The 11,633-nt window shown below is 55.5% G+C and overlaps 1 protein-coding gene across 1 annotated transcript; it reads right to left on the reverse strand.

Annotated features, from left to right (window-relative positions):
* Positions 1 to 1,833: 1,833 nt before the first annotated feature.
* On the reverse strand, positions 1,834 to 11,595 carry KPTN (kaptin, actin binding protein). The gene is made up of 12 exons (XM_027080001.1): positions 8,808 to 11,595; positions 8,332 to 8,414; positions 8,144 to 8,228; positions 7,995 to 8,049; positions 6,663 to 6,738; positions 6,469 to 6,542; positions 6,147 to 6,256; positions 5,969 to 6,046; positions 5,104 to 5,179; positions 4,231 to 4,366; positions 3,962 to 4,144; positions 1,834 to 2,243 (listed from the first exon to the last, which is right to left on the reverse strand). The coding sequence occupies exons 1-12, from the start codon at positions 9,028 to 9,030 to the stop codon at positions 2,115 to 2,117; spliced, it is 1,308 nt and encodes a 435-aa protein (XP_026935802.1). The 5' UTR covers positions 9,031 to 11,595; the 3' UTR covers positions 1,834 to 2,114.
* Positions 11,596 to 11,633: the final 38 nt, after the last annotated feature.

Raw genomic sequence — 11,633 nt, forward strand, 5'->3', positions numbered from 1 at the left:
ACACACACACACACACACACACACACACTCGCTGATCCATACAAGGGCCAACGAGGCAAAACAGCTACAAATAGTCACAGGCTCCCAGAACTGGGGGGAGGGCAAGAATGTTTTTAGCCAGAGTCAGATGCAAATTCACATGCTGTGCCTGCTGACAAAGCGAGCCAGAAACAACCACAGAGGCACCCATTAATAATAATAACAACAGTTGCCTTTCACAAGGGGCTTCCAGCCCTTACTACGTGCCAGGCATTGTTACACTTTAAATAAGTGCTTGACCCATGTTGACACAACTGACCCTCCTAAAAACCCTGTGAGGTAAACGCTACTAGCCCCGTTTTACAGATGGGGAAACTGAGGCACAGAGTGGTGAAGCATGGCTTCAGGGTCTACCCTTAACTGCTACACTACACACTGTCCCAGACTGAGGGGCTGGCAAGAAGTTAGGCAGCGAGCTGCGAAGGACTGGGCAGGCGCCGGGAACACAAACTCATGAGTCCTGAAATGGTGAACACACACACACGTGCACACACTTCACAGACCCAGAACATCACTACTTAAATGCCCCAGATCCCACCCTGGGGTCCCACTCCTGTCCAGGACAGGAGGCGATGGAACACTCAGCCTCTGCAGACGGGCAGCAGGAGAGAGACCCTGATGCTGCCCATGGCCCATGCCCATCGCCAGTCCTGGCTGGACACCCCCGGGCCCACTGCCAGGAGAGGAGGGAGACGACCCAGCTCTGGCTCCCTGCGATTTCCCACGCTTGGGTTCTGGGAGGTGAGGTGAAGACAGGGGTGGCCAAGAACTGGTGGGCTCCAGCCTCCTGAAGACCCACTGTGGGGCACTGGTAGCTTAGTCTTCACTGTTGGTGCAGATGGTCAGACTGACAGGTGGACTTCCATGGCAGGAGGTAGACAGATGGCTAGAATGACCATGGTGCCTGCCCTCCCCCCCCAGGAAGCAGGGGTCCCACCCAAACCCCGCAGCAGCAAGGTCCCACAGCCAGCCTGGACCCCACTCAGGAATTGCTCCCCCACCCTCCCGACCCGATTCTATTCCTGGCAAGATTTGTTCTGTTGTCCCCGCCCTCCACTGGTCCCTGTGATGTAGGCCTCAATGCCTTCTCCTGGTGCCACGGAAGTGGCCACAGGAGGGGCAATCACTACAGCCACAGGGCAGGGAATTAGCCTTGTCTCCCACTTCCTGGTCCCCCAACCCCCTGGGCTTTTCAACTAGGCCTACCCTTAGCCCTTTCCAGGACAGTGTAGCCTGGGGCTCATCTCAGGACTCCCTAGTTGAGATCTAAATTGATCACTTCTGCTGGGTGTTAACCTTGGCTCCTGGCGCAAGGTGTAACCCTAGTAATTTTTGCTAGGGTCCAACTTCAGTATTATTCACAGGGGGTCTGGCCTCAGACTCCCTGCTACAATTTGACCATGGCTTCCCCACGACAGCCCTCTCCGCCCACATCCTCTCCTCTGAGGCTCAATTTCCTTATCTTCCCACGGAGCCCTGACCTCAGCTCCGGAGCTTCCCACTGGGGTCTAACCTCAGTTCACTTGCGGAGATCTAACCCTACAAACCTTTCCCTTATACTCTACAGTCTTTCCTATGGAGGTTTAACCTCCTACAGTGCCTAACTTCCCTTCTTTCCTCTGAAATCTACACTACAGTCCCACTTCAGTCCAGCGGCTGGGTCTGACCTTGGATCCCCAATCCCCGAAGTCCCCTCCCTCCATTCTTCCGGGTAAGTCCAGCTCCCGACACAAAGCCTGGCAACAATTGTTCCTCATCAAACGTGTGCCGAACAAAAGAATGGAGACGAGCGCAAGTTTGGTTCCTCTGGACACAGAAATAATCACCACGGACCGAGTCTCAAGGGGACAGAGGCGGGGTGGGGTGGGATCATCCCATTTTCAAATGGGGACACTGAGGCACAGAGAGGGGAGTGGGGGTCACAGGGCATGCTGGGGCGGAGCCAGAGCAGGACCCACCGCTCCACCACCCTGGGGTGTCTGGGGAGACCAGTGCCTCCTTCAGGATGCTTCCCCCGCCATGAAGAGCTGGAGGCGGGCACCCCAAAGAACCTGGGGTGGGCAGCGGGTGGGTACTCAGGAGGCCGGGGTCTCAGCAGGCCCGGCACCCACCCTGTCCCCCAGCCTCTGTGGTTGACGTCTCCTCTGCTCCACTTGGTGCCGAAGCCGGGTCAGAACCAGCTCCGAGGCCTGGATCAGGCTGTGCTGTGGGGAATGAGAGAGGACGACAGGGCTGAGACAGAGCTGGAAGGTGCAGGTTACACGCCCGTCCCCCAACCCCCAGAGGCTGAGAGTGCAGCCGCGGTGGGAGGTCTGTGTGTGGGCTTAGAATGGGTCTCTGTGATGGGGTGAAGGTCAGACCCAGGGGGACGGCCTTCAGTGAATTTCCGGTGGAAGGGACAAAGCCCAGCCCCAGATGTGTGGGTCTGAGGTTAGAACTCAGTGGAGGGGACGGGGATGGATCAAAACATAACGGAGATAACACAACAGTAAAACAACTATACCCCAACAAACAAACAAAAAAACATAAAAGAGAGCTCGCATTACATGGGGGTGAGGCTTGACCACCCGAGAGAGGCTGAGGTTAGTCCACAGCAGCGGGAACAAAGGTGAGACACTGGCGGAAAAGGCTAGGCCCACAAGACAGAGAAAGAGCACACCAAAGTGGAAAAGAGAGGAATAAGTCACCACACAAGGGACGGAGCCAGACCCTGGTTGGAGGGTCTGAAGTTAGCCCCTGACAGAAGGGAAGGAACGGAGATCACAGTGGAATGGCTTGAAAGAGATCACAATGAGGGATGCTGGGAGGCTGAGACCACAGCAGAAGGGAAGCCCCTTCTCCCACAGATGGACCACAGCCCTGTCCACTGCGGTCTAACCTCAGACCTCTCCTCATTCCGTTTTACTCGAGGGTCTAACTTTTGTCCCACGTACTGTGGTTCAACCTCAGACTTTTCCACTGGGGTCCAACCTCTACCTCTATGAGGTCTAACCTGGACCATTCCGCTGATGACTAGACTGAAGGAAAAGGCCCCAGCAAAGCCTGCAGCGGAGACAGTAAGGTTAGACTCCAGTAGAAAGAACCCAGGTTAGACCACATGGGAAAGGAGCCTGGAGTCAGACCAAAGGGAAGGGGTGGGCAAACACCAGATCAGGAAACAGAGGTACATCATAGCTGAAGGGCTGGGGCCGGGCCGTAGTGAAAAGGTCAGAGGTCAGACATATTAGTTGGAGGTTAAACAGCAACGGAAGGCTCCAGGCTGGACGGTGGGCCATTGGAATGGTTGGATATTAAACCGTAAGGGCGGTTAAGCTGCTGTTGGAGGGTGAGAGGTCAAAGTACGGGAGAAGGCTGGACATTAGACCACAGGTTGTGGGCGTGACCACAGTAGAAAGTTCAGTGGTTAGACCAAAGGGGAAGGTTTGAGGTTGGACTATGGCAAAAAGCTGGAGAAGGAGGCTGAAGGTCAGACCACAGGCAGAACGAAGCCGGTCACACAGGTGGAAGAAAGGGTGGCTGCAGTAGGAGGGCCAAGGTTAGGGCGCAGTGGAAGAGTGCAGGTCAGGTCCCGGGGGCAGATCCAGGCTGGGCCGCAGGGAAGGGACACGGTCAAAGCAGGTGGAACACAGTAGAGACGTTCGGGAGGCTGAGGGAGGCCATGGGGCCGGGGGTGACGGATGCTGCGGCTGAGCGCCCTTCACCCCTGGCTGTGAGTGCCCCCAGCACCTCCCTTCTCCTTGACCAATAGGAACCGCCTGCCTCCCCCAAGAGGGGGCCTGCAGCCAATGACCCCCTTGCCCGAAGGGGGGGCCAGGCTCCAGTTTCCAGAGGGATCGGGCCAAGGCCTGACTGCCCCTCTCCCGTGAGAACGTGCCCTCAATAAGGTGGGTGTTAAGGCCCTGTCCCAGGGGCCCCTGGCTACCTGCAGGATGTGCACGCCCTTTAGGGAGACCACAGCGAGCTCGCGCAGCCCGTCCCCGGTCAGGTCCACGTGCGCCATGGCCAGCAGGGGGCTAGAGAAGCTCCGCTGCCACAGCAAGTGGAAGCCACGCTGGGCCCCGGGGAGCCCGCGCTCTGGGCTGCAGTACTTGTAACAGAGCAGCTCCTGCAGGGGCAGGGGATTGGGGTCACACGGGAAGAGGCAGGAGGCAGAGGACACAGGCCACGGCAGCCCCATCCCTCCGGTCCCACCTGTCCGTAGGTGGCCACCAGGACCTCCGGCCGCCCATCCAAATCGATGTCAGTGACCAGGCCACAGAGGACGCTGTCGAACTGGTCGCTGCCAGGTAGGAGAAGCTGGTCCTCGAGGCCCCGGCTCAGCAGGTCCCTGAGGGTCAGACCATGGTGGGGAGACTGAGGTCGACCGCGGTGCCCGCCACCCTTAGCACCAGACCCTCATGGGTCAGGTCTGGATGTGCTGTTCCTCCTGAAGCCTGGACACCCTCGTCTCCAAGTTAGACAACCTCATATCCACCAAGGGGAGCTCAAACTGTCTCTGATCTGGACACCCACACTGTCCCCTGGAGGTGGGACCGTCTCGCTCCCAAATGGAAACCCACACCGTTCCTTCTTGTGAGCCCCTTGTCTCCAGCCTGGACACCCACGAGGCCCCCTGAAGGCTCAGAGCTCAGCCCCAGCCACAGCTGGCTCGCATTGGCTCACGGGAGCCGACGGGGAAATTTTCAGAAACTTTGTGAGCGGCTTGGCGTCACGCTGGTGGCTCACAATCCACTGAGGCGGGAGTGTTGACACCACTGAAACGGGCAGATCCTATAAGCCAGGGCTTTCTCCCACATGGAGCCTGTGATTAAACACTTGCCAGCGTGCTCTGTCCACCCACCCCAGGGGGACTGGACATCTCGGTTCCCACCTGAGGCCTCAGCACATGCCCTACAAGTTCTAGACTTAAACACTCGTGCTCTTCTCTCTGGGACACAGACACCTTTACCTGCCCAGCCCTGAACCACTACACCCAAAGCTTTACTCTCTGTGGAGAATGACAAGGCTAGATCACCGTGCAAAGGCATGGGGTCAGCCCACACGCACGTGCCCCGTGGCCCTCACCGATACACCACCGCTGGTTCCAACATGCTGGCCACCAGCACGCTGTACTCCTCCCGCTGTGGTCTGTCCTCGGTCTCTGGAGAAGGAACGTGAACGGCGGGGGAGGCGTGAGGGGCCAGGTTCCAGGCTCCTCCTTCCTCCTCCCCACCCGTCCATTCCTGAGAGGAACACACGTTAGACCCCTGAGGTTGGGCCACAGGGGGAGGGTTAGAGGTTAGACCACGAGCGAATGATGGAGGTCAGATGCCAGGAGGAGGGAGAGGTGTTGGATGACAGTTTAAAAAGTCCAAGGTTAAACCACCAGGTTAGAAGAGACAAAGGTTAGGTGACAGCACAGAAGTCCGTGGTTAGACCACAGTGAGAGCATCAGGGGATAAACCACAGTGGAAGGGGCAGAAGAAAGACCACAGAGGTGAGGCCAAGAGAAACGCCAGAGAAGGACAGACCGCAGTAAGAGGAACAGATCAACATGTGGGGCGAAAGGAGAGACGCCGAGTGGGGGGACGGCGCTGAGTCCGTGAGAAAAGCCTGGACTTGGATGGCAGCAAGAGACAGAGTGAAGAGGCCACAGATGGGGGGTCCGAGGAAGCCACAGTGTGAGCGGTGAAGGTCAGACCACCAAGGGAAAGGCAGAAGTTCAGCTCCAGGGTGAAAGCTCAAATCAGACCACCACAGGGGCAAGTAGCTGGATCTGAAATTCAGGAGCGTCGTGGGGAGGGAATGGGCACACTGTGGCTCCCGGGCTGGAGTGGGGCACACAGCGGGGCGGGAGGGACGGTGGGGAGCTGGGCATGTGGGGAGAGGGGTACAAATGCGGGTGGAGGAGCCGAGCCCGCGGCCTGGCCTCCCCCTGCCCGGAGCTCACCCTCGGGGGCCGAGAGGCTGAACACGATCACTCGGGAGATGGGGCCGTCCTGCAGGATCGTCCAAGTCTGCAGAACCTCTGTGTGGAGGGCGAGGACTCAGGGCCCCGTCCCGAGCACCCCCGCCCCAGTCCGGCCTCGCCCCACACCCCGTGTCTGGGCCCCCGCCCCAGCCATCACCTCGACTCTGCTGGTCTACGTGGGCGACACGGACATAACCGCTCTGACAGCCGAGAGCTGAGAGCCGCCGGGACGTGCCGGGCAGGTTGTGCACGTCAAGCCAGAGGACGCTGGGGGTGGACGGGTGGACAGAGGGGCCTGAGGGCCGTCGCCAGGCCCCAGCCCCCACCTCCACCTCCCTAGAAGCATCCACCCCACCCCACCTCCGGTAGAGCCTTGGGCCTCTGCGGGGCCTGACTCTTTAGGGGTCAATTCCCACCACCTGATTTCTCTGAGGCTGCCTGCCCCGGTTCCCACTGGCCTCTGTCAGGGCCTCTCCTACCTACTGGTCAGGTTCGTGAGCTCTGGGAAGAGGTTTTCCACGGGCTGTTCTTCAAACTGATGCAGCCCCTCGTTCTGGGGGAACCAAGACCCGCCACGAGCTTGGAGTCAGTGGCCAGCCTCACACACTGTGCCCCGTGCCAGCCCATGGTGGCCCCGGCAGGGCTCTGCCCACCAAGCCTCGCCCTGCCTCACCTCCTTGTAGAGATGAATGGCCGGGTCATTCCCACTCAGGAGAAACACGGTCTCCAGTTGATCCCCAACCTGGACCCTGAAAGCAGAAAAATCTAGAATGCCAGTGTGGTAGAGTCCGTGTGTTTTAAAATCCTCCTCTTGCAGAAACTCTTGCCTGCGAGAACCCTAACATTCTGGGTTCTAGACACTGGATCCAGAGCTAGGATCTCAGGATGTAGAATTCTAGAAACTAGTCCTCACAGAATCTCAGATTTTAGAACTTTCCAGTCTCAGAATCACAGAAACTCAGCGTTTTCGAACCTTCTGTTTCTAGAGCCCTCACTTGCTAGAATCTTCATTCTGGATGTGGATTCAGGAATGAACATGGAGCTCTAGAATGGGCTGCAGAACCTCAGAACACTAGCACCTCTTTTACCCTAGAACCCCAGTGTTCTAGAAGTTCTGTTTTCTGTCTCCTTTGAAATGCTAGAGCTTCTGGAAATTGCCATCATGGATATTCAGATTTACAGAACTGGTAGAATACCCAGATCGTAGAACCCAGAACATTAGTACTTTAGAACCTTCAGTTTCTAGAACTCTCATCTGCTAGACCAGAGGTTGGCAAATTATGACCTGCAGGGCAAATCCAAAACCCACGGCCTGTTTTTGTGAATAAAGTTTTATTGGAACACAGCCACACCCATTCATTTACACAGTGTCAATGGCTGCCTTCTTGCTACAGTGGCCAACTTGAGTAGTTGTGATAGAGATTATTTGACCCCAAAGCTGCACCTTAAAAGAAAAAGTTTGCCAACCCCTCTGCTAGAACACTGGTGTTTTGGAATTCAGAGCTCTAGAATGGAATTCTTATACTCTGGGATTCTAGAACATCAGTATTCTAGACGGTCTGTATTCTATCTCCTTGGAATATGACAATGTTAGGGCTTTAATATTACAGAATCTCAGAATCATCAAACTGTAGAACTTTCAAATCTTGGAAACCCAGAGCTTACAACTCTAGAAAAATTGGCATTTCTGGGTCTTGGAATGCCCAAATCTAGATCGTTAGAACTTGAGAATTCTACACATCTGGAGCACAGGAGCTCATTCACTCTCAAATTATCTAGTTCAGGGATAACAAAATGGTAGCCCGTCAGCCAAGTCTGGTCCGTGGCTACCTTAAATGCACGATGCTCTAAAAAACAAACTAGTCTGATTGTCTATAGGCAGGTTTGTGGTCTCCAGTTTGCTACAGCCTCCGCCCTCCCAACACACACACACACACACACACACACACACACACACACACACACACACACACTCCCTATTGTATCACACCTGTGGCTTACTTACTCTGCGTGGCACAGTTGGAAAGGAGTGAACTGGAGCTCCAGGTTCAGGCAGCTCTCTGCAGGGGGAGTACAGGCAGATGGGCACAGGGGACCTGACAGCACCCCCCCAACCCCCTTCCTCATCCCTCCTTCCCTCCAGGCCACACTTACGGGCAATGGAGTCCAGGTTGTACTCAGAGCCAGGCTCGTAGTCACAGTAGATGTTAAGGAAGGGGCTGCCCTTGTCCCCTGAATCCTGCGAGAGGAAACTGGCCTCAGGGGAGAGCAGGGGCAGCAAGAGGGATATGGGTCAGACTCAGTAAGGAGGAGAAAATGGGTAGGTGGAGGGCTCTGGGTACCTTGATGAACGTGATCCCCACCACCAGGCCCTGCTTTGGGGGTGACTTGTTGAAGGTGTCGATGGAGACAATCTCTGCGTCCACTGGGAGAGGACAGTTCAAAGTTCACGTTTCAGGCAGACGCGTGATCCCAATATTCCCAATCAACAGTGAGCCCTGACCTCTAGGACTCAGTCATCTCTGACCAGCACAAATTATCATGACCTCTGGGACGGTGTGAGTCCTGATCACCATCACCATCACCATGGTAGGAGGGATCCTGGTTTCTGAGTCTGAGGAATCCTGAACCCTAACTACTTCAGGCCCCTATTAGCCCTGTCCTCTGACCCCAATGCCTCCAGATTACCAGCCTTGACCCCCTTCAATCACCATCACCCTGATCCCATTCTCCCATCCTGGTGACCTGGCTCAGACAGAGCCTCAGAAGCCTTCTCAGCACTACATTCCAAGCCCCCCAGCCCCATGGCGCCACGCACCGGGAATGTAATTGAACTGCAGCTCCTTGGCCACGGGCCGGATTTTCTGTCGGAGGTCTTGGTAGCGGAAGCCTAGCACCTTGCCTTTAAGGGTGGCGGCCAGCAGCTCCCCGCGCCCACCCGCGCCGCCCGCCAGCCCGTACACATTGCTCTGAGACGAGAAGCGTGTGAAGCTGTCCTCGCGCAGCGGACAAGGCCCCGCGGCCACAGCCGCCTCCCCCATCACGCCCCTCAAACACTGGTCCCCGTAGCCCCCGCGGCTGCCCACTCTACGCCACGGACCGCCGGGCGCCGGCCGGTCGCGCAGACTGATTACGTAGAGAAGCTGTCGACGCTGCCCTTACCAAGATGGCTGCCAGCCGGGCCGCTTGGGCTTCCCACCAGACTTTGCCTCAAAGCGCCTGCGCGCTCCTTCCTGGTCCTTTTCAGGGCCGAGGTGACTGCCGCCCACTGATTAAGGCCTGAAGATGAGAGGTGGTGGCCCCTGCTGTGGGCGGCGCGGAAGACGGAATAAGAAGAACCTTAATGCTCAATATAGCCCTTACGTGCCAGGAACTGTTCTAAGCCTTTACATCTATCAATTTTTAGTTAAAACTCACAGGCAGGCTTGAGGTAGGTACTATGATATGTTTTACCGATGAAAAAACTGAGGCACAGACAGGTAATTTGTCTAAGATCACACAGCTAGAAGCAGCAGTCAGTATTGGAACCCAAACACAAAAGCTCCATAGTTTGTTTTAATCACATCACCTTTAAAATGGTGAAATGCATTCTTCTTACCCCAAGGAAACAGTTCTAGCTATCTATCCTGGCTAATCACCACCACCTTCTTTACTGAAAGCCTACTTTATCAGTCATGTTGGCTGATTAGCTCATTGAATCTTCACAGCTACTCTCCTCTGGTTACCCCGCGTTCATTTATTCAGCATTTATTGACCACTGTATGAATTTATCTCCATAAACTGTTGCAACAACTTTGGAAAGAGGTTTATTATCCCAGTTTCTGGAGAATGAAACTGAGGCTCGGGGAGAATAAGTCCCTTGACTGATATGATAGTAAGTGGTGGAGACAGGATGAGGTCTTCTGGGATTCCTGTATATACTTTGTCTCCAGAAGGGCATCAAGGGTTTGGGGACTCTATGTATACCTGTATGTTATTTCCAGAAGACATGAGTTGGCCAGCTGTCCTGGCCACCTTGAGTAATCTTCTGTCACCCCCTTCCATGCAGAAAGAAAACACACACACACACGCACACACACACACTGCAAGATCTGTGAAGGCAGTGACTGGATCTCCCTTGGTCACAGTTAAATCCCCGACGCCTGGCCCACAAGGCCTGACATGGAACGAGCATTTAGTAAGTATGTTAAGAACCCAAAACTATGTACCAGGCCCTTTGCCAAGCACCTGGGACACTGTTGCATAAGAGCCCTGAGAGGAGAGTTCTCAAAGGCAGACGATCTGGAGGGTGGTGAAAAGAAAGGAGTTCGTGTCCACTCCAGATCTGGTTATGCTATTTAGTGCTGTAATCCCAGGGTTTGAGCTAGGGCATGGCACACGGTAGGTGCTGAGTAGATACTTGCTGAGTAAATGGGGGTGGGGTCTGGTTCTGCTGCTTCTGAACAATGTTTTCTTCAGGCTTCTTCTACCTCCCTTGGTAACCGCAAAACCACATTCCCTTCATATTTGAGTGAATGAATAAACAAATGGGTTGGAAAGGAAAGAACTGTCCTGTTCAGTGGTTTCCAACCCTAAGTACACATTTGGATCACCTATGGAAAAAAACTCTCCAAAACCAAAAGGGTGGGGAACCTCAATCAAATCACAATTTATCAGAGCGCAACCCAAGCTTGAGCACTTTTAATATGATTTTAAAGCACAGCCAGGGTTGAGAATCACTATTTAGGTCATGGGTGGCACAAACAGATTCTCACACTACTTACTCTTCAGCCTGTGCCAAGGCAGACACTGGTAATCAAACTGAGATCTCAGGAGTCTTAACTGAGCTCTAGGCAGCCATTATCAATCGATTAGAGCTGTGGGAAAAGCTGAAGGGGACAGAGGGGCAGGACAGGGTGTCATAGAGAGGCCACTCTTGACACACACTGAGCCTGAACCTTTCCTGAATTCCTTCCAGGCTCTAGGCTGGAGCAGCTCTCAGAGGAGCTTGCCCTGGTTTCCCAGGCAGCACCTCCTCTGCAGCCCCTGTTCACTTCCTGACATCATGCCACATACTGTGACACTGAGTCTGCAACTGGGCACTGACCCTCCTCCAGCTGTTCCCCTACTCCAAAGTGGGGAGCGCCCTGCCCAGCCCAGTGCCGGGTGGAAGCACAGGCACATCAGACTGTCCACCTGACAGGCAGGCCCACATGCTGGAGTGTGGAGGAGGTGGCTGATTCTTGCCCTCCTTTCCTGGGCAAAGGGCTCCTGCTGTTTCCTCTCCCACTCACCATACCCACTCGGTCCTCCTTGTACTCTGCCCGCCAAAGCCGCTCCCTGCCCCCCTTCAACAGATGGAACAGTGCCACTGGGGCTTTCAGCCCTCCCTGCAGGGAAATACGGACGTGGGGTGTGAGGCTGGAAGACTTGGTGGGCCTCCTCCAACCCTTCTTATCACCGGTGATGCATCCATCCTCCCGCCAGCTCTGGGGGAGGGGCACTGGCACCCATCATCCCAGCTGAGGAAACCAAGGACCAGAAAGCCCAGAGCTCAAAGATCCCAAGCCCATGGCTCCCAAACCCACCAGCCCTGGGCCTCCCTTCTCTAGGCTCTGACCCAGCCCATCCTCCTGCTTAAACCTGCCCTCTTCTTTCCCAGGAA

This window comes from Aethalodelphis obliquidens, unplaced genomic scaffold, assembly GCF_003676395.1.
Source record: "Aethalodelphis obliquidens isolate GAN/ISIS:26980383/991018 unplaced genomic scaffold, ASM367639v1 scaffold43, whole genome shotgun sequence".
Lineage (NCBI taxonomy): Eukaryota > Metazoa > Chordata > Mammalia > Artiodactyla > Delphinidae > Aethalodelphis > Aethalodelphis obliquidens.